A 23596-nucleotide genomic window follows, 5' to 3' on the forward strand; every position below is an offset into this window, starting at 1 on the left:
TGTAATTCGATTAGGGTAGCCGTCTCTAAGAGATATGGCATGCACCCTATTGGGCCACGATTGGATGAATGAATTATTTTCTTTGGAGTAGTTGCTAATTAGCTTTCACCAATCCTAGCTCAACCAGACCACCACCATCGTTACCGAGTGCTACCACCACCTTTCCACCTCCACTATGTCCACCCTCTCAAGCCTACCAAAATCCATCACCACGTAAGTATCCGTAACGGTTGCACCTCCATGATCACACCATTACATGTGAATATAAGCAATCTATAGGTTATTCTTATAACTGCTATATTGGTTTTACTGATTGGTTCAATCTTAGATATGCTATTTGCTTCCTCCTGTTCGCAATTATCTATTTTATACTTTAATATTTTGTATTAATATATTTTAATATATTATTATATTGATAGTGTGTGACAAATCATTTCCTGATTCTTTTAAATTTTTCACTAAGCTTTTGACAAAAAGTTTTGTAGTGTATAGTAAATCTATGATGTATACCTATCTTCAGTTTCGGAGAGAACAGAGGAGAAAGTGAGAGGAGAGAAAAAAAGAAAAAATAATTAACTTTTCTCTTACCTTCTCTTATCTCTCGAATATCAAACTAGGAGAGAAAATATATTCTCTTCTATTATCTCTTGTTCTCTCCCTCTTATCAGCCCACTCCTGCTTGGAAGTCGGGTCTCCTATGCTGCCGCACAGCTATTTTTCTCTGCTATCGGCCGCTATTAAACAGCGATTTGTGAGGAAGGGAGAAGGATGGAAGTAATGGCAAGGTAGGAGGATTGAAGAAAAACAAGGAGTTTGGGAGGAAAGAGATAAATTAAGTGCATTATCTAACCGTCGATACTTCATGAATTATTAAATTATAAGTTGAGCACTAGGAACTGTCATCGAGAGAGACGCTGTCCATGATTTGTTGATTGATAAAAATTTAGAATATGGTGAGCCGTAACGTCACAACGGATAGCTCTTGTCCCTGATGAATATATCCAAGTTTGATGAAACTATTTGAGATAATAATTTAAGACATGAACTAATTGTAGCTACTATAGATTTGTTGCTCATGTACTCATAAAGCCAACGATGAACTTGATCGTTACAGTGTGTTTTTGTACAAGATGTTAGACAAGGACTTGTATACAAGTTATCGGGTTGAAGACAGTTTACAGAACCGTCCTGGTGGTTTGTTTACAACAGGCTGAGTGAGTTAATGTACAACAAATGAGCAAGATGGTAATGACTTTCTTGCACTCAGATTCGATCAGCTCAAAGAGGATAGAACCACTTCATAGTCAACTCACTGACTGAACTACGTACCTTCACTAGTCTATATCATATCGGCTTTTGAACCCCCTATAATATTTCATTCCAAATACGACCAGCTGTGCCATTTGAGATCTAAATGCCCTTGCAAGGTTCACTTGATCAAGACTCTTTTTTCTCCATACTGAAGAACGACAGATTCCGAAACGCATCTAAGCTACTAGCCATTAAACGGCTCAAACTTCCAAGACTATCTCCAAAGACCAGTTCTTGACCCTGGTATCTGAAGGAAGGTGTCTCCAAGTCTAATGGTCCTAAAGAATCTGGCTGCAAAGAGAGAATTCCACTCAGATCACCATCAGAAATGTTTGTGAACTATGAGCACACTCATTCATAAGAAGAGGATAATGTTAAATACCCAATATATGTCGGTTAGATATGGATCTTTTGCAGAGCTGTCATTTTCAGATGAGAAATCCTTGGCAGACAAAGGTTCATCCTCCAAATCTTCAGCAGGCACAGATCCAGCAAAACCCTAAAGAAGGTACATAACCTCGAACCATGTTAGACAACTGAAGCAATAATTTCAATTGGTAAGACATGACATTACATCAATAAATCATCATAACAAACCTCAAGAAAACCCTGAAATCCTAATGAATTTGTAGAAACAAGGTGTCTGCTGGGTTTGTTAGTTTTTACGGTAGAAGGGTTTACAATTTCTTGCTTGAAAGCTGGAATTGTTCTAAAGGAGAACTCATCACATGTTTCTTCCGAACTCCAGATACTTGAATGAGATATCTGAGTGGACATAGTTGCCGATTGGTGACCAGATAAATGTGCAGCAATAGCAGCATCAAATGAATCACAGCTGAGGGGGACCTCTTCACAACATGGAGCTATTCTTCCAGAAGAGGAATTTATACAATCTGAATTAGCAGCTCTTGATGCTTCAGCAAGTAAATCTCCAATGCTTATGTCGGTAAGACTATCAGCCCAATCCCGAGCTGACATTGAGTCACACTTTGCTCCAAGAAGAACCTACAATACAGATGAACCAACAAAAGCATCAAGAAAAATGCATGTGAAAATCCATTTGAATTAATTACAAGTAGGGAGAAAACAGAAATACCACATTATCCTCTTGCTTGCCAGTACTCTGTCCTTCATCCTCTCCAATTAAGGATGGTGTCTTTGTAGAGGATTCCGGTAGATTATCCTTACATTCTGCAGAGTTGACTTCAATCAATGTGTCAGTTGGGCAACTAAATGATGTAAGAGGGACTACTGCTGAGGCTAACTGATCATCAGTCTGCTCAAAATGTTCTTCAGAGAAATGATTGAGGGCTGGAGGATCAGCTTTAATTGTATCAAGATCATCTATCATGGTACATCCAGTTTGAAGGGCTTTAGTGTGCATAAGATTGTCAACAAGGAGAGCAGCTGAACATACTTCAGGAATATCCGCCCCAATCTTAGTGCTGGAGAACCAACCATACCTTACATAGAAATTACATAAAAAGGACATTTAGCACCCATAAATACTGCATATACAAGTTGATAATGCAGATACTTTTGGTTGAATATGTTTCTTTATAATTTACGAACCTTAGACGGAAAATGGCAGGACTACCAACACTAACAAACACATCAGCTGCTGAAACAGTATCTTTCATAGTCCACCTCTGATGACTTGCTAAATCCTCTTGCTGAATGCTATAGGGGAAGAGTACTAGTTCTCCACATGCTATGCTTGAGTTGCACCATTTGCGATTTAGATGTTCTAGTACGGATGTTATTCTTTTCCGAGCACTTAAAGTGAGCTCTAAATGTGGATTATGTGCATCCTGTTATGTGAAGGCCGTCAGAAACTAAAATGTTTGTGTACAAGTACAAGTATACAAAGAGTGAATACTGATAAAGCTCAACCCCTAATCCAAATGTTAAGATCATTCATATGCTTGACATAATAATAGGGATAATTGATGTCTCCAAGGAATAGGTAGCTGCCAAACATTCTCAAAAACCTTTTTCAACAAATAGGGATGATAATAGAAATTGAGAGTACTTCATATTGCAATATCATACTATAAGCTGGATAAGCTGGAATAGGAACTACCTTTTCTAGTGCTTTACGAGTAGCTTCATTTATTGGAAATAACTGCAGCTTCAACTTCACAGATGGCTGTATAGCTGTTTCTTTTATCTGATGTGTGCATATCCCTGCAAATGGATGAGACAATAGAGTATAACAATCAATGAATCATATAAAAGTTCAAATTGAGGAAGTGAAAGTTGAGCCAAGTCCATTTGTTACAATAAACCCAGTTTGAAGATTTACCATTACTGGAATACATATCATTTGACAATGAATTCAGAGTCCCTGAATTAAATGAACAGTTCTGACTAATGCTAGCTCGTTCTAATTGCTCGGCAGCATCAGCAACCAAAGAAACACCTGCCCTTGCAGCTTTTTCCCATCTTCTATATGCAGTAGATGCAACAATGCCTCCTAAACAATCAATAGAAAAGAGAGAAGAAATATTTAATCCCCCTTTCAAGAATTAGAACATACAGAGCTATTCTTTAATACAACCAATGCAATCATGAAATTAAACTGGGTGTGTGCAGTCGATGATCAGTTGATCACTGATAGAAAACAAGTAGCATAACTTCAAAAAATATCAATATGATTGCTCAAACCTAGAAATGCTAAATTATAATCACCTGCTCGTCTCTTTTGCTTCACAGTTCGCATTGTATGTAAATCACCTTTACCAAAATTTGTATTGAGATCCACATTACGCTTGAAGGATGCCTCTTTAGTAACGCCGATCTTGATACTGTTTTGAGCGCCAAAAGCTAGCAGCTTCACCTGTTGAGGATCATTCGCTGGTGCCTTGCTCAGAATTGGAGTTGATGGAGACGGTAAATAAATATCTCCCTGAGGACGTTTCCTTCTAGTTTTATTGCGGTCCTTTAGAAGTTGATTTTCCTATAAAGAAAATTGTACTACTTAGATGCTTGAAACTTTTGCATTCGCAGTTCCACAAATTAACATGTAGAGTGAGTATATGTGAAAGAAAGAGGAAAGTAGTGACAGACTTACCAATGCTTCTACAAATATTTTAAACCTCCGAGGCTTCAAATGCAATTTTGATGCAGTACAGCTATATTTCTCAAGTAAAGACCACCTGCAGAACTACTACTAGTTAATATTTAGTGTTTCTCAACTTAATGCAAGCATGAGAACATCACAAAAAGGAGTATGACTAGCGAGAGTAATGAAGGATTGATGAATGCAAGTAGATAAAAATGATGAATGAGGAAAAAAGATCCTTCAACTCAAACAGTAACTTGTAGATATGATATGTTCATCCAAAAAGTATGACTAGTTACAAGAAGATATTCAAATCCCCACACTGTGCTCCATATGCTTGGTAGAAAATCAATCATTTGAAAGTTTTTTGTCCAAAGATTTCATTACCTCAGAATGCAATGTATATGTCAATTTGCCCACAGTAACATTCATGATAATATTGGTTAATGTATGTTACTCTTATATTATGCCGGAGGGTTAACCATGTACCATGTATTTATACTTATCTTTAATAAGAAAGACATAGAGCTTCTCTACTCATTACATGGTATCAGAGCCCACCCCTTCATCCCAGTTAAAAGGCATGCTTGATGTCGAGGCATAACAGCATCTCAATCCAGCATATCCACCCTCTCCCTCTCCTCCTTTGCCAGCTTCCTTGCAAGAGTCGTTATCAAGCGAGACATTGATCTCCTCTCCCTTGTCGACATCAAGCACGGTGCAGACCTTATCGATGGTGGAGAAAGTCAATCTCGAGTCCAACGTCAATCTCCCCTCCGTAGCCAACTTTGAGCGCAGCGCAAACCTTGTCTCGGAGAAGGACGTCGATCTAGTGCTGCAGTTGGCTCGCTCTATCTGCCCTGCAGTAAGGATCCACTGTTGACGGCTGATCCAAATCCGAAACACTAGCCTGTGCCCACACTGGTGGTCATTATCAAACCCAACGTGCTTCCTGCCATCGAAGTTATCACCTTTCTTGGACCTCTAGTCATATTGGTGATTCGAGAGCCTGATCATGCAACAAAAACGACAACCGCTCACCTACAAGCTTGGGAAGAGATTGCTTTATCTTCCCCCATCCCTTTCTTGCTGGTTTGGTTTTCATTTTTCCTATCATTACTTCTTCTACTTGCTTGCTATTGCTTCTATTTTCTTATGATAGCTGCCACTATTTGAATCTACTACTGCTCCAAATGGCTAATCCTAATCCAGCCCTTGATTACCTTCCTTCCACTGATTTCATGTTTGTAAACGCTGCTAATTGGCCATATTGGTCTTCCTCCATAGAGCGCGCACTTGATGGTCATAATCTCTTTAAGCATCTTGACAAATTTAGTCTTTTGCTATTCAATGTCTCCAAAGAATATGCTATTTGGAAGGCTCATGATAGTATTGGGCATATTTGATTGCGTCCATCGACAAAGATCTTCACTCGAATATTATTCACTTTACTACTGCAGTTGATCTTTAGTGACACCTTCAATCATATTTTACCAAGTCTAGTGTTGCTCAGATTATCATCTTATATCTTGTGTTAAGCAGGGTGAACGATCCATCTAGCACAATAAGGAGCTAGGTAATTATTTAGTACGGTAACAACCGTGCAAGATGATGATCCCTTGCTATTCTCTGTTTGCATTTAGGATTGACAATTCAATGGGTTTCATGGCAATTGCTAAACTCTAACAACATACTATAGTTAAATGATTGTGCTCCCAAGATGGATGGATATAATATTTCACAACTATTGATGGCAATATTTCTTTGTCAACTCTCGGATGTATTTAATTATTTTTACCTAAAAATTAGATTTATTTATATAGGATCTTATTTGGTCAAAACCATAGTTTCCACTTTCGGCCGATCCGGTTGGCTGGTTTCGGCCGTAGCAGCCACCTGCAGCAGCAGCTAGAGAGAGGGAAAGAGAGAAAGAGTGAGGGAGAGAGAAAGGGAGAGAGAGAGAGAGTGGGGAAAAGGAAGAGAGTGAGGGAGAGAGAAAGGGAGAGAGAGAGAGAGAGGGAAAAAGGAAGAGAGTGAGAGAGAGAGGGACAGCTGTTGCTGACAGCAGCAGCTAGAGAGAGGGAGAGAGAGAGAGGGAAAAAGGAAGAGAAAGTGAGGGAGAGAGGGAAAGATTAAAAAAAGAGAGGGTGAGAGAAAGAAAGGGAAAGATAGAAAGAAAGAGAAAGTGTAGAAAAGAATGGATACTTCAGACTAATAGTTAGCGGGATAAAGAAAAGAAAAAGAGGAAGAGAGATTTTTAGTTTTTTACTTTTTAGGCTTTATATGTGAGTAATTATTATTTCTTATTTTCTTATAATTATTTCTAAATTTTTAGAAATTTCTCAACATTTTTAAATAATATTTAGAATTTTATTTAATTAAAATAATCCGATCCGATACAGGTAGCCGATACGGCCGATACGTATCGTTTTTCCGAACGGCCGATCCCGATCCTAATACTGATTTTTGGAACCTTAGTCAAAACTACTAAAATCTAAGAGATCTAGTTGTAGTTTGTTTTGGGATAAGTCTTCTTAGGATTTGGTTGACTTTGAGTTTAATAAATTCTTAGTTTAGTAGCAGATTGGATTAGGAAAAATTCTCATTTGTTTAGATTATGATATGATGTCATCTCATCTCTTATATAGAATTGAGAAAATTCTGAAAAGAAGAAAAATTTATCATAAATTTTTTTGAATAAAATATTATTCTCGTGGAAATCTACATTCATCTCCTCTCTCGTCTTCTCCCTTTTCTCCTCTCTTCTTTTTTGTAGTAAATTCCATGTTTTTTCTGCACAATCTAGGTGGCTTTCTTTTTCTCCACCTAGGTGACTTTGACGATTCATCTTTCCATGGCTTGGTGGGTTATCTTCCCTCTTTTGTCTATCTAGTCATGTTAGTAGAGGGAAAGGTAATTCGAGATGGTAAGAGGGATCCACTAATGCCTATCTTTTCTATCCTTGGCCATAGATATGTGTATCTTACTCTTTTTCCTATATTGGCATGTTTCTTATCCTAAGCCACATCAGTCATTTACCTCCATGTGCTTTCTACAAAGTAATGTCTTGCAATGCTGAAATGATAGCATCTAACAGTCAATTCATAATTCAAAGACAACACATTTTAGAAACTTGGAAAACAATTTACAAAGAAGCAATCTACCTAATGCCTTTGAAAAAAAAAAGCTTGAATATAATAAATAAATGATCGTTACTGTCAAAAATGTATATGACCACGATTCAAACTTTTGATTCTCAATGTGCAAGAATCAAGGAGGGTTTCATTCATCATATAGGCCTAAGTGTACACCCTACACACATTTGCATGTTCAGCAGCGCCATATTAGACTTGATCAGCTATTAAGTTATGGAAGCTAATCTCTAATGTAGGAAATATCAAATGTGTATAATTGCACACCGAACATGTGGACAATGAGCAGAAATGCTGCTAAGTGCTAACCTTTGCTTAATCATTCAATTTTAAGATACCAAACATCTTTTTTATCTCATTTCTATGATTACTAAGGAAGAGATAACAGCAAATTCAAACATGAATAGAAGTTATCTGCACACATTAATACAAGTTATTTGCAGACATGAACTAATTTACCATGCTAATCAGACAATAATAGAAGTTACCATCGAAGCATTGCAGCATTGGTATCCTTGGAGTTTTTTGCATCAAGATAAAATCCAGGACCAAGCAGCTTATTCATGCGTCTGACGAGGCGATAGTAATAATGCCTTACCTGCACATCAACATATACGGTAGATATTAAATTCTTAGAACAATTCGACTAAACAATGAGTTCCTGCAAAGCTCAAATGCTATTCTCAAGAAATTTTGCAATCTGAAGTATTTCCCATAAGGGTTTTCCAAATAATCACCATTGGAACCTTTATAATATCAAATATGCCACTACCTTCTTTAAGCAAGGATCACCAACACTTGCCGTGTCGGTAGATCTCGTGCAGTCAGTATCAAGTATATTGCTCGATACGAGTAAGTTATCGGGTGGAACATATCAAATGTTGCTCATTAACCATTTATCTTACTCAACGAGACCCATTTTTGTTGTTTCTTTGTTCATACACTTGTTACCCAAGCTGAAAAGAAGAGGAAAAGAAAAAAGAGATCTAGGAGAGGCAAAGGTTTTGATCCAAGGTTGAGAACTTCAAGTCTTATCAAAACGTGTATTTTCCTTATTTTGTCTTCCTATTTTCGTTGGTTTACAATCCAAATCCAAGATTCATCATCCTAGATCTAGCAAAATGAAGCTAGATAAAAGAATCATTCTACATAGATCTAGTGTAAGATCTATGAAAAATAATCTTCAAAATGTAGGAACCAAAGAAAGAATTTAATTTCCCCAAATTTTGCCCCAAATATTCGAAATTCCAAAATTAAGATGTTGTAATTATTCAACTGGGTCAAAACTGGCATAGTAACATGTAAAATTAACTCAATATGGATATTTGCAATCCAAATTTTATAAATTTGGGCAAAACTTCTGCATCAGTAGAAATTATTTGATGAAATTCTTTTTTCCCCAATTATTTTCATAAATTATGTAAATCTTGAAAAATGAAAAGGATAGATCATTTAATTGGACCTTAAAGATAGTGTTAAACTATTAGATCTACCTTCAAGCTATTCTAATGATTTGAATTAAAAACAATTTTGCCCCTAAACTGAATTAACTATTGTCGTCAATTAATGCATGTGTTGAATCACATTTCTATTTGACTACTGCTATATCTTTAACGCACTAGTAGGATGCCTAGCTAACTGGCATAGTCTCAACACGAGCAATGCACTATTTCATACTCTTGTTGTATCTGTGTTGGATGCCATAACAGTGGGACTCCCACCACCCACCTGCCTCTCTTTCTCCCTATTCTCTCTCTTTTCTTTCTTTCTATCTTTCTCACGGGACTCTTTCTCATCGACGACTGAATAAATCTCCGATGACCTCGACCTTTGGCGATGTTTTCCGACGAAGATTCAATGACTTCAATCTCCGGCAACCTTGGGTGAGTTTTTTTTTCAGTTTCTAATTCTTTTTTTTTTCATTGTGGACACTGCACCTGCAACAAGTGCTGCTATGCAACAGCTGCACCTGCGCTGTGCTGCTGTAGCAGTAGCACTGACAGTGCTGACAGCACCTGCTGGTGCTGTAGCAGCAGCACTATTGGGCCTGGTATTCCGCCTCATAAATTTTAAATTATTTTATATTTTATTTTAATTTTTATTTATATTTTTTAGTTGCAGAGTTAAAATATTAATGACTCCAAAAGAGAAGTCATATGATACCAACATTGAGTGACAACATTGCAGCATTATTGGGCAAGATAAAAGACGTGTTAAATACAACTGGTATGGAAAGAAAATGAGTGGTGGTGTCAGCCGTTTGAAAGAACATTTAGTTGGAAGATAAGAAAATGTAGCAGCTTGCACTCAAGTGTTCTTGGAAGATAGAAATCAAATGTTTTCTCATTTAATTGGAAAAAAAGGATAAACAATTTACACAACAAATAGAGTCAATGGTTCATGAAGAATTGATACATAATCCTATACATATTGATAATGATAGCAATGAGCAAAGTGATGAGAATTAAGAGGAGAGACAGATGAGGAGGGCAATGAAAGAGAGCAAAAATATGTATAGAGAAGAAGAGATGAGAAGAAGCATTGGTAGTAACTTTTAAAGATTTAGATCAGTTAATATACAAGGAGAAAGAATATGGGGGCAGTAATTCTACCCATAGGACTCTTGGTGTTACAGCGGAATCTGAAAATATTAAACCAATTGATACATATCTTCAGAAAAAAAAAGTGGTCGTACACAGACTTCTATCAAAACAGCTCTCAAAGAAAATTAAAAATGCAAAGAAACACATTAGTAGAGCTATTTTAAAATTTTTCTTCTACAACTATAATCCTTTCAATGTAGCTGATAGTCCTTACTATCACACTATGGTAGATGCTATAAAATCAGCAGGGCTTGGTGTTCCGCCTCCTAGTTCAAATGATATTATTACTAAATATCTTGACTCAGAGGTAGATGAATTTCGTACTTACATTGAGACATTTAAACGGTATTGAGATGAATTTAGTTGTACACTGATGTGTGATGGGCAGAGTACACAAAATAGAAGAAATATAATTAATTTCTTAGTGTACTCTAGCATGGGGATAATATTTTTGAAGTCTGGATGTTACTGCTCATTTTAAAAATATAGATTATATTTGTCAGTTGATGGATGAGGTAGTACAAGAAATTGGTGAAAAAAGAGTAGTTCATATAGTTACTGATAATGAGACAAATTATAAAGCCGCTAAAAATTTACTTATGATAAAAACACCTTATTTATATTAGACGTCATGTGCTGCACGTTGTATTGATCTAATATTAGAGGATATTGCAAAAGAGCTTGAAATTGGTATGGTCATACATGAAAGTCAGAAGTTAACAAATTTTATATATAACCATGGTTGGGTTCTTAATTTACTCAAACAGATAATTGGTGATAAGGAGATCATCAGACCCGACATCACTAGATTTGCCACTCACTTTTTAGCCTTAGAGAGTATCATGCACTATAAGGATAGTATTATGTGGATGTTTACATTACAGGAGTGGCATATAAAAATTAAGAATATGAAACCTAAAGATAAATCTTTAGCTGAAACTTTAAAAAATATGGCTCTTAAAAATATATTTTGGGATAATATTACAATTGCCACCGCAGTATTTGAGCATCTTGTCAAAATATTAAGACTTGTAGACAGTGATGACAAGCCTAAGATGTGTTTCTTATATGAGACAATGAAGATAGCAAAAGAATCAATAAAAAAAAGGTGAGCTAAAGTTATAAAAAGTGATGGAAGATAATTGATTCTAGATGGAACAAACTACATAGAGATATACACGCTGCTGGTAGGCATGCTTTTAAGTTTTAAGTTTTAATTTACTAATTTACTTTTATTTATAAATATTTAAAAACTTGAATGCTTACAAATTTTAAATTTCTACAAGGTATTTTCTTAATCCAAAATTTCAATTCTCTACAAATGTCAATAATGATAATAAAGTCTTGTTAGGAGTTAGAAAGGTAATCAGCAAGCTTAAGCCCAATATTCATAAATAAATCATTTGCGATAAAAAAGTTATGATTCAATTAAATAATTTTATTATTATTTGTTTTAAGTTTTAACTTTCAATATAATTAATATGCAATAATATATTTCTGATTTGAGATGGAGAGATATAAATTGAGAGCTGGGCAAATTCAGTACTGTTAAAATTGCTGCAACTATATCTCATAACACTCCAGCTAAATAGTGGTCTATCTATGGATGGGAGGAGGCACCAAATTTGACGCCAATAGCAAAAAAGATTTTAAGTCAAACTGTGTCTTCATCATAATGTGAAAGAAATTAGAAAAGTTAGTCCACACAAAAACACGCAACCGATTGACAATAGAAAGATTAGAAAAGTTAGTTTTTTGTCATTATAATATGAGATTGAGAAAGAAATTTAAAGAGGCAGAAAATGGACAACTGATTAATTTAAATCATATTTTTGATGAAGATCCCTAGACTCCACCAATCAGAGAAATAAAGAACAGGTTATTAGATAACAAAGATAACCCATGGTTAGATGAGATATAGGAAGAGACCACGACAATGGCAGATGCTGGTATGAATCGTTCAACAGCGAGAGATAGTATATCTACTAGTACTAGTCATAATCCAGATGATACATATGATGGTGAGATCGTCCCATCTATATTTATTAAGAAAGTCAAAGAGGCATAAGGATTGAAGACAGAGAAACTGAGGATGTATATATATATCAGCGACGTCGTCATAAGAATGTTACTTCCAATGATTATGATAAATCGAGTATTTATTGTTTAGAGTCATCACAAGATCCATATGCTAGTTATTATCCTCAGTATCATTAGTATTCTTAGGCATAAAATCCAAATGCTGATTATTATCCTCCTTAAACGCAAGTCACACAACAAGATCCATACAATATGACTAATATGATGGAATCACTTTTTGGAGCATCAGGTTCCAGACATCAATATTTACAAACTTATGGTGATTATGATGATGAAGACTAGAAATTTACGAGAACCAGCTCGATATTCATCAAAGTTTAAATTGAGTAAGTTAATACATTTTTTAAGTTTTTAGACTTCATATGTGAGTAATTTTGTTTTTTTTATTTTTCTATCATTTTTTCTAAATTTTTCTGCATTTTCTGCATTTTTAAATAATATTTAGAATTTTATATAATTAAAAAATAGTCCGACCCAATACGAACGACCGATACGGCCGATACGTATTATTTTTCTAGACAACCAATACCGATCCTGATCCCGATACTGGGAACTTTGGTATTTGAGCCCAGGCTAACCTCGAACGTATCATTGATGACGACGATTAGAGCGATAAATTCTAGAAGGCAAACGGAAGATCTAAATGTAACGAAGGAAGGTGCAAACATTGAAACCCCAAGGCGTGAAGCACGAAGAACGGATCTTTTCTTAGATAGTCCAATGACTACGGAAGGCCTCGTGTCCGCATTGATGACTGCCTTGGCACTGACCAATATGATCTTAGAAAGGTTGGTGAAGGCTAGTGATGAGAACAACGAAGACCACCACGCCACTCGCGAAGCGATTAATGGATTGATATTGGAACACGATGAGACCTTAATACATCGGCATCAACCATCAAGTCCGGCTAGACCTACCGTCGGACATGTCATCCACCACAACAAGTTGATTCTTCAACACCCCATAGCATAAGAGGCCCCGGCTAACCCTAGACTGATGCAACCTGATGAGAACCCTAAGGCTTGGGTGCGAACTTTACATGAAGATGATGAGTGGGTGGAGTATGACAAGGTGGAACACCAGCATGATTTCATGCAACGGAGAACAAATGCACATCGACAACAAGAACACCCTCTCACGGCTAGGCCGGGTCAAGGCTACAATACTAACAATCCTCTTGATTGGATATATAGGACCTAGCAATTTTTTGAGTTCCAAAGAACACCGGAAGACTCCAAGGCAATGCTAACAAACTTCTATTTTGAAGAACCAGCCTTTCATTGATACTGGAGCGACAACATGGGTGGTCGGGCATTGTGAAAAGGTTTGGGGTTGCTGGATATGAAGATTTTGATGCTCTTCTCACCAAGATGGTACAATGAATTACAATCATAGCGTACCAAGAAGAGTTTGATCGGATTTGCGCACGTTATGATCTACCATGGTCAGACACCTTGCTGAAATCTAACTTCCTAGCTGGGCTGTGGAGTGAATTGCAGATGGATGCTGAAGCCTTACGCCCAAGAATCTTAGAGGAAGCATATGAGAATACCATCATTATGGAGAGGAAGCACTAAGGCTTGAGAAACAAGGTAAAAATTCATGGTCCATCCAAGAACCACAGCAGCCTTATCGGCCTGCTGAAGCAATTGGTACTGCAACAGCAACTCCGAGGATAACTGCTGGAAATTCAGAACCGAAAGCTCTACTCCGACCCTTCGCTGATGTAAAGGAGAATCATAAAGCCCCTGTCCGAACTCTCACACCTGCCCTGGTGGAGGAGTGGAGGGCAAAAGGCCTATGCTTCAGATGCGATGACATTTCATACCCAGTTATCGGTGTGCTAAAACGATGGGGAGCATCATGTTGATTGACGGGCAAGATGATTCAGAGAAAGAATTGGCCGAGGAAGAGGTTGTAGAAGAGCTTCTTGAGGAGGCCCTAGAGGCATCTAAAGAGAAGGATATGCAAGCCGAAATCTCAATGCATGCCTACTCCAGAATCGTTGCACCGAAGACGTTTCGGGCAAACGAATTGGTCAAGAAGCACTGCATGCACATCCTTATTGATTCAGGGAGCGCGCATAACTTCTTAGATGAGCGCTTACTGAGGAGGATTGGGTGGAAGCTAAACTAATCAATACATTCGATGTAACAATTGGCGATGGAACAAAATTGAAAGCTGACAATTTGTGTCGTCAAGTGAAAATTTGAGTCCAAGGACACGAATTGATTATTGATTTATATTCACTTGCCTTGCAGGGTACTGATCTTGTCCTAAGTATTCAGTGGTTACAAAGCCTAGGACCAGTGAGGTTCGACTTTCGTGACATGTGGATGATATTTCAATGAAATGGCAAGGTGGTGCGGCTAAATATGGTGAAAATACAATCTAACCCCCCACCTTCCAACCTATGGCGAGGCTACCACGTCCAAAGGAGTTGGCCTATCTTTTTCAAATGTCTCCAGCAGAAACGGAGCCTCCCTTAAGCTCAAATAAACCCCAATAACTATTACAATTATTATCTGAATTCTTTATGTTGTTTGAAGAGCCATAAGGACTGCCGCCGTACAAAAATTCAAACCATAAGATAGCCATTGTACTGGGAGTTGAGCCGGCTAATGTGCATCCCTATCGGTATCCTCAAATCCAAAAAGTAGATATAACAAAGCTGATTGCCGAAATTCTTGGATAAGAAATCATTCAACTAAACAATAGTGCTTATTCCTCACCGATTTCGCTTGTGCGTAAGAATAATAATTCATGGCGTTTTTGTGTCGACTACCGAGTACTCAACGCCATAATCGTCAAGAAGCGGTACCCAATACCGGTGATAGAAGAGCTATTGGATGAATTGACAGGAGCTTCTTATTTCAACAAATTGGACCTTGGAGCTGGATATCACTAAATCTGAGTTCACCCCAAAGACGTACACAAGACCGCTTTTCAAACTCATAATGACCATTATGAGTTTTGAGTCATGCCCTTCAGATTAACCAACACTCTAGCAATATTTCAAAGCTTAATGAATGACATATTTAGGCCACTCTTGTGCCGGTATGTGTTGGTGTTCTTCGATGATATCTTAATGTATAATAGAAGTTTTAAAGATCATTTGAAACATTTATATGAAGTGCTAAAGCTACTTGAAGAAAACTCTTTGAAAGTTAAGATGTCTAAATATTTGTAGTGCGAGAGAAAAGTGGAATATTTGGGGCATATCATTTCCGCAGAAGGTGTAGCGGTCGATCTAAGCAAAGTATGACCAATTGGTCGATTCCAAAGACTGTCCGCGAACTGCACGGGTTTCTTGGGTTAACATGCTACTACCGCAGGTTTGTTGCTGGATATGGTAAAATTGCAGCTCCACTTACCGCCTTTTTAAGAAAGGATTCATTTGTGTGGAGCAACAAAGCGACGGCGGTCTTTGAAGAATTAAAATCTGCTATGATTTCAGTCCCAATGTTGACATTGTCAGATTTTCAAAGAGAGTTTGTTATTGAATGTGAGCATCCCGAGTGAGAATAGGTGCTGTCCTAATACATGGGGGCAGACCTATAGCATTCTTGAGTAAAGCTTTGTCCGATAGATCACAACAGCTTTCAACTTATGAGAGAGATGTTGGCGATTCTTCACGCTGTGACAAAGTAGAGGCCGTATTTTGTGGGACACCACTTCATCAACCGCACTGACCAGAGGAGTTTGCTATATTTTATGAGTCAGCAGATACATATACCGGCACAGCAGCGATGGGTGACAAAGCTTTTGGGGTATGACTGTGAGATGCAATACTAAAAGGGAATGGAGAATCAAGCGGTAGATGCTTTTTCACGCCAGTCGATTGGAGCTGAATTGGCAGCTCTTTCCATGCCTTCTTTTCCCTTCCTCGAGGAGTTGAGGAGCACAAGTGCCGCTGACCCATGCATAAGGGGGTTATTGCAGGAAATTCGAGCTAATCCGGAGCACCATCCCGAGATAGAGGATAGAGACGGGTTATCGGTTGACCACGAGTCTATCCGAGTGCCCGCGGAGGCGTCGTTGCGGTTCAAACTGCTGGAACACTTCCACAACATTCTAGAAGTAGGTCATGAAGGTGTTCTAAGGACTTACAAGAGGCTATCTTATAGCCATACTTGGGTCGGAATGAAGAAGAGCGTCAAGGCACACGTGAGGACGTACAAGACGTGTCAACAAGCGAAGACGGAGACCTTGAAATCGACTGGACTTCTACAACCCTTGCCAATATCGAATCATGTTTGGGAGGACATCTCTATGGATTTCATAGAGAGGTTACCATTGTTACGTGGGTATTCGGTTACCTTTGTGGTGATAGACAGGTTGATAAATATGCTCATTGCTTAACCTTGGCGCACCCTTTTTCCGCCAAATCGGTAGCCGAATGTTTCATCCAAAATGTCATCAAACTTCATAGAATGCCTCGCTCAATTATTTTAGATCGTGATCATATATTTATCAACGAGTTTTGGACTAAATACTTCAAGTTACAGAACATAAAACTGAACTTGAGCTCGACATACCACCCACAAACTGACGGGCAAACGAAGGTTATTAATCGGGGAATTGAGCAATACCTTCGGTGTTTCGTGGGTGATCATCTTAAACGTTGGTTGGAGTACCTTCCGTGGACTGAGTGGTCGTATAACACTTCTCATCACAACAGCACCAACATGACCCCGTTCGAGGTAGTATATGGATGGAAAGTATCGACATTATGAGGGTATGGCTTCGTCGGAATGGACTGAGGTTGATATGGCATTGATGGATCGTAATGCTACTATTAGGAGGTTGTAGATACATATGAGAGCAGCCCAGAATCGGATGAAACAAATATATGATCAGCATCATCGCGAGATGGAGTTTAGTATGGGCGATATGGTGTTTGTACGAGCCCAGCCCTATTGTCAGATCACCTTGCACCTTATTCAGAACTAGAAACTGGCATTCAAGTTTTTTAGTCCATTTCAAGTTTGTGAGCGTGTTGAACTCATCGCTTACAAGCTTGAGCTACCAGAGGATTCTAGTGTTCCATGTTTCGTTGCTAAAGGCGAGGATTATGCCAGATCAAGTGGCGAGTTCAGTTCTACTTGAACCCAAAGAATATTTGTATTAGATGGAGCCGATACGGGTACTAGCACGACGATGGAGGCAACATGGCTCGAGGCTAGAGACAAAGATCTTGGTTGAATGGTTGGGCAAGCCATCCAACGAGGCATCATGGGAGCTTGAGTTCGAGATCGTCAATTGATTCCCAGACTTCACACCTTAAGGGCAAGGTGGGGGAAGCGAGATGGGCTGATACGATTCAGCTAGATATGGCTTGGGGCCTGACTTTTGTTTTAAAAATAACTTTTGTCTTGAGAGAATAAGATTTCTGGCAGTCGTTTAAACGCTAGGAAGTTGCGTTTGAACGTGGCTGTCGAATGCCTACACACGTTTGTAAAAACAAAGAACGTGTTTAGTGCGTTCGAACGTATTTGACAATGTTCGAATGTGCCGTTCAAACGCCTGCACACGTTCGCAACGACAGACTGTGTTCGAACGCAATCGGTGAATTGCATAGTCATCGGGTTATCTTTTAATTATTTTGTTTTTTAGGTTAGCCTCTAAATATGTGGAAGGAAACCTAATTAAAAATTATTGATGAAATATTGAAAATCTCCTTCCCAAACCTTTCTCTTTCCTCCAACGATATCCAACATTGGATGTTGTCTCCTTCCTCCCTCAATCTGATCGTGCCCCCTTGCCTCTCAAGGATCAATCCACTCTCTTCCCCTTTGTCAAGCTTAAGCCATCACTTCCCTAAAACCTAACCATTATTTCCTATTCCATTAATCACGTCTACCATGCCACCATCTGACCAACGATCAGTATTTTCCCCATAACTTTTAATCTACACATCCAATCGACGTGATCTCAATTGTGTTGGATTCCTCACTTTAAGAGGAACAATCTACCAAAGTTATAGATCTATTGGACAGTTAGATCTCCCTCAGTTCTCTTCGAAAGTTTTACCCTAAGTAGAATTGCGCTGATCTTCAAATTGTTGCAACATCATTATACCAAATCGTAACAATAACATTACTATGGAAATTCTACTAAGAAAAATTTCGTACCAACATTTCTAGCTCTCCAATCCTTTCGGGAATGATGAACATGAAAATATGTTCCAGCAAAAGAGAAGGATTTTACTTAAGAGATCTCCTCCAGAAGAATTCTTGATCTCAATCTCTCCATCACCCTCCACTATGTTGTCCTAGTTGTCCTATCAAAGTAGAACATCCGAGTTATAACATGAAAAGGAGAGCATAGTACATTTCAAATCCTCTTTCATAAGAATATTGAGGAATCAAGGAAAAGAGGTTACGGTTAGGGTTAGGGTTAGAGAAAAAAATTGGAAAGACAAGAGAGAGAACACATCCCATCTCCTAATCCTCTAAATTATATCTTAACGTTTATCTTTTGTTAGCTGAACAATCTAGTGATGCTTTCTTGATTATTAACTATCACATCTTATAACTGCAATTTCTCACCTTATTAAGCCATACTTTATAAATTCATTTAGTATTATTATATTATTGTATCCCTAATGCATCAAATCATTGTTCCTTGGACAATTCTTTATTTTGTCATGTTTGTAACATGTACCCATGTCAATTTTCACAAAATTCAATTCATAAAATTGCCAAAGGGGGAAGAGGAAGGCCAAAGAATTGGAAGAGGGAAACAAGATAATATACGCTTAAAGTTGACTCAAGGCATTGCACAAATAAAGTTAAATGGCATAAAGAGAACAAGCAATTGACCGTAATAAATTATGCATAAATTGTCTTGTGATTATTATTGGTTATAACTAATAAAGTACATATATTGATCCTTTAGTTGTTATGTCCTACCTGACAAGCTTAATGATATCTCATATAGGAAATTGGTGAATAGGCATTATCCCCTACCTATAACAATACATTGCAGATAGTTGAGGATATAACTTATGTATCTACCTGACAAGCGTAGCCCTAAAACAAAGTATGTTCCGCAATAACTATGTCTAAAACACATACACGAAAAATAGTTGTAAGCACACCCATTGTAAAGAAGAGAACTTCTGTATATTTACTAATCATTTATTTTGAGTTTATCTTCTTAGTTACCATAAATTTCCTATTATGCCTAAAGAATCTCTAAGAATTGAAACTAGAGTTCTAAGGCTTAACATGTTTTAACATATGTAATAGGTGGACCAAAAGATAGATAGTCCTATCACATGCAGTAGCTATGTTTTTTATGATTTTCAAAAATGATATGAACATTAACCGAAAAATATAGTTAAATTTGTCAAACTAAAATATCATAGATGTACTTCAGCTAGTGTTAGAAGTGCATTTCCTACAACTTTGGATAATGCAAACACTAGGCACCAGACAGAAAAGTAAAATGACCGAAACAGATTAATGGAAATAAGAAATGACCAAAGTAGCTATAAGTGCATATTATCTACTCTTGATGGGGGCTAGTCATTTAGCAACAAATGAAGGAACTGGTCATCTTGCCTATAAAACTTATATACCTGATCTTTATTTTTACTTTGAACACGACATGTGATCTTCTCAAAATTCTGCAAAATTACAGAACCACATGTTCAATTGTCAATAGTTAGAAGATCATAAGAAATAACAACTGCAGAAAGTATATGACCTTCCCAACTTGTCGTAATGCATTGAAAAAGTTTTCCTCTTCTTGGCGTGTCCAAGCAGCCCATTGCCTTGTTGGTTTTTTGGCTATAAGAAAGTCAGTGTGAACATACACCACAACAGGAAAAGGATAAATCATGTATTGAAGTTAAAAGAAAAATAACACACACCAGGCTTCTGGTTAAGGACAGCTTCAGACGAGGATGTAGTAAAAGTAAACTCTATCTCCTTCATTGAAACATTTTCTGCTAATGGAGCTTGCATTTCTTTACCAGGTGAGAATTAAATTATCAATCTTACATGGACGTTAAAGACATCAGCGAATCTCTATATCTTCACAATCCAGATCTCAAGTAATGATCTACGAAAACTCATCATCTAAATCAAGGTCCACAGAACTACCGGAAACCTGGTGACATATATAAAAGGATGTGCGTAATCAGATTTTAATTAAAAAAAAAAGCACTACCTAATGAGAAAAAAAAATTGTGGAAGGTCACAAAGCATATACTATTTGTTAACACAACGAAAAATAAATATGCACATAAGCAAATCTAGTAAAGCATTAAAAGCCTAATACAGTATTGAAAGAATAACTGCACAGCTAGGTTAAAAAGGAAGAGAAAATATATGAGATAGGCGTATGCAATCAGAGATATCGGTATTGTATAGATAGGTCGACAGAAGGGTGGCAACAACCATACACATACATATATGTATATACAATATCTATCATAACAAACATCCCCTAGCATTTAGAAATTATGTTGTATGTATATATAATATCTATCATAACTAACATATGCTAAAAGTACTAGATGATATATAGAGAGCGAATTATTCATTTATTTACTTTGTGTCACAGAGTATTGATTATGGAATACTAAAGCAACGCAATTCATCAAACTAGTCATGATTCATGAAAGTAAATTTGGCGGTGATCATAATTTACATAGAAAATTAAAGCCAACATGATTCCCAATATGTTTAACTCTCTCTAATGTGTGATACAGGGAAGCAGGAATGTCCAGTAGTTCGGGCTGCAGAATATCTACTCCTATGATCAGCGGAGGAATGGGAAAGGAGGTGATCAGGGTATGGGTGAAGAGGAAAGGGGCAAGAGGGAGTTACCGGATAGAAGTAATTTGGAGATTTGGACGTGAAACGAGAAGAGGAAGACTTCAACGACGGCTATATAATCGCTAATAAGAGCACGAGAGAATACCCGTTGCACCTATAACTGGTCGCCGACAACCTTCGCGACGGTCCACGGCTCGTCCATCATCCGCGACAACGAAGAACGGAGAACGCACAGCTTCAGATTTGGGAATTTAGGGTTAGGGCTACAATTTCTTTTTTTCTTTTTCTTTTTTCTCCTTATTTCCTCGATATATATAAATAAAACCTTATAAAAAAAAATGAATAGCTATATAGCCGGCGATGAAGATGGCTCCAGATCTACTCAATAAATAAAAAGGTGTCAACCTCCACTCGTTTGTAAATGAGCCAAGCTTAATTTATTAGTTTTAGTTTCGAAATTAATTTAAAGCTGAGCTTAATCAAATATTTCATGCTCTAATCTTACATCAAGCTTGAAAATAGTGATTTTGCTTATCGCTTGAGTTCAGCTTGACTCAAAATATACTTGACCTAAAACAAAAGGAGTCGAGTCGAATTAGTCTAATTTACTTATTATTTTTAATTTTAAATTAAAGCAAATAATTCACATGTGAATATAATCCACTAGGACTCTACTCCTATATATAGGAGTGTTCATGGGTTAATTATTTTTATTATCTTGCACTTATCAGTTGTTAGATTGTTTTTATGTTCATAGGAGAAGATCTTAACCCTAAAACTCATTCAAGCTTTCAAACTCTAATGGTGCCATCTTCCTCTACGAGCCATCCTACTTTACAGTCGTCCCCACAACCCTTGGCCATTTGACTCCCTCCGACAACTACGCAACATTGGATATTTATAAATCTGTCTAAATTCAACCTTCCTTCACTATTTAATTTTAACTTTCACTCTGACCTCGGAATCACAACAAGCTAGATCTAAAAAAACCCTAACTCTTGAGGCCACCACTCATGAAAATATCATAATTTTCATACAAATAGATCAGTCCATATCTAACTCATAACAGTGGTATTAAAGTCACCGTTCCTCGACAGATAGTTAACACGAGATCGAGAAAGATGAACAAAGAAGGAAGCCATGGAGGACGAGGAACTCATCTCCGTTCAATTGGGAGTTTCTTCGGCTCCACCACCACCGCCACCAGTAACCACCATTGACGAACCACTCATGTGGGTGAAGGCATTGGTAAAGTCTACGGACATGTTGAAAGAATAATAGAAAGAGAGCACCAAGAAGATCAAAAAGTCTCTCTGGGCCTTGATAATAGCTATCTTGGCTCAACACCACCCACACTACATCGCCACCGCCACCAACCATAGCGAAATCAACCTCCCCATGGTAAGAAAGTCCAAATCGTCGCAAGCACTCCTTTGTCGGTCATGGTGGAGCTCCCTCCACCCTTGTAGACCCATCTCACTGCAGCCGCAATGCTGGAGCAACCGCCAGTGATGGTTCATGAGTCATCATCCCCACATAGTATAAATTAGGGCTCGAAACCCTACTTTTCCACCAGCGGTGATCTAATCACTTTTTATCCAAACCACTGCTGCTAGCACATTCCTTGGACCACCCACACCTAATCCATGGCAACTGTTCTTGCCAGCATCGGTCGAAAAGCCACTGTCGATAGCCATCCACACTATAGCATGATTGCCATCCAATAAAGGCCCATTGAAGTCACCGGCAATAATCATGCAGTCAAACATGACAGCCATGCTTACGGCAATGTCGCCCGAGCCAAGCCACATCGGGCTTCTACCAACCTCTTCGCCGCCTCTACTCCACTATAGTGGGGCTATGGCCACCAACTATAGCCATCAAGGGCCTATGGACCCACCGATGATGCGCCATGGCTGCCACTATAGCAAATCGAGCCCAAGCTCAATTTTCAGCTTTCGTCGTTGCTCGCCAAAGTTCCACTACTACAAAGTCTACTTGGAGGTCGACTGCTGGCGACCCACTACTTAACCCAATCGCTGTCAATGCCCATGCAATCCACGATGGAGACCCTAGGCCAAAAAATATTTTAGCCCTAGAGTTAGGGTTTAGGCTATTCGATGGGAGAGATAAAGCACAAGTATCTCGAGGCATGCTAAATTTTTTGTGATTCGACTCTATCACCTTGTGTGAATTTGTTAAAAACCCATGAGCATGACCTTGAGCCCGAGTGCAAGCTCGAGGACAACTGGTTGAACAACCCGGTTGGCTCGCGTCAACTGACTGGGTGCTAGATTTGCATGCAACCTGAACACGACATGAGCCAAGCTAGTGGGCAGACGGTTATTTGCCACCTTGAGGATAGGGTGTCAGAAGCATGGTTAATTGTTATGATTTGACTATGTGGGTCGAGTTAGTCGAGTCAAGTTGAGATAGTGTAATCTGCTTATTGCCTTTAATTTTGAATTAAAGTGGATAATCTGCATGTGTATCTGATCCGTTAAGACTCTACTCCTATAAATAGGAGTGGTCATGGATTAATTATCATAAATGGAATGATATTGAGTTTAGTTATTT

General features: G+C 38.0%; 1 protein-coding gene across 4 annotated transcripts; it reads right to left on the minus strand.

Annotated features, from left to right (window-relative positions):
* Window positions 1-1056: 1056 nt before the first annotated feature.
* LOC140768286 (TSL-kinase interacting protein 1) lies at window positions 1057-21323 on the minus strand. 4 transcript variants are annotated; one of them, XM_073108518.1, is made up of 14 exons: window positions 21165-21323; window positions 20110-20348; window positions 19944-20026; window positions 19816-19863; window positions 8016-8125; window positions 4385-4469; window positions 4003-4270; window positions 3617-3787; window positions 3395-3498; window positions 2884-3122; window positions 2408-2774; window positions 1909-2316; window positions 1694-1810; window positions 1057-1602 (listed from the first exon to the last, which is right to left on the minus strand). In XM_073108518.1, the coding sequence occupies exons 2-14, from the start codon at window positions 20201-20203 to the stop codon at window positions 1438-1440; spliced, it is 2259 nt and encodes a 752-aa protein (XP_072964619.1). In that variant the 5' UTR covers window positions 20204-20348; window positions 21165-21323; the 3' UTR covers window positions 1057-1437. The 4 variants fall into 4 exon arrangements, with proteins under 4 accessions (XP_072964619.1, XP_072964620.1, XP_072964621.1 ...); XM_073108519.1 differs by having other exon boundaries at window positions 21071-21323; XM_073108520.1 differs by having other exon boundaries at window positions 21174-21320.
* Window positions 21324-23596: the final 2273 nt, after the last annotated feature.

Source organism: Typha angustifolia, chromosome 10 (genome assembly GCF_048772165.1).
Source record: "Typha angustifolia cultivar Huaian chromosome 10, ASM4877216v1, whole genome shotgun sequence".
In the NCBI taxonomy this organism is placed as follows: Eukaryota; Viridiplantae; Streptophyta; class Magnoliopsida; order Poales; family Typhaceae; genus Typha; species Typha angustifolia.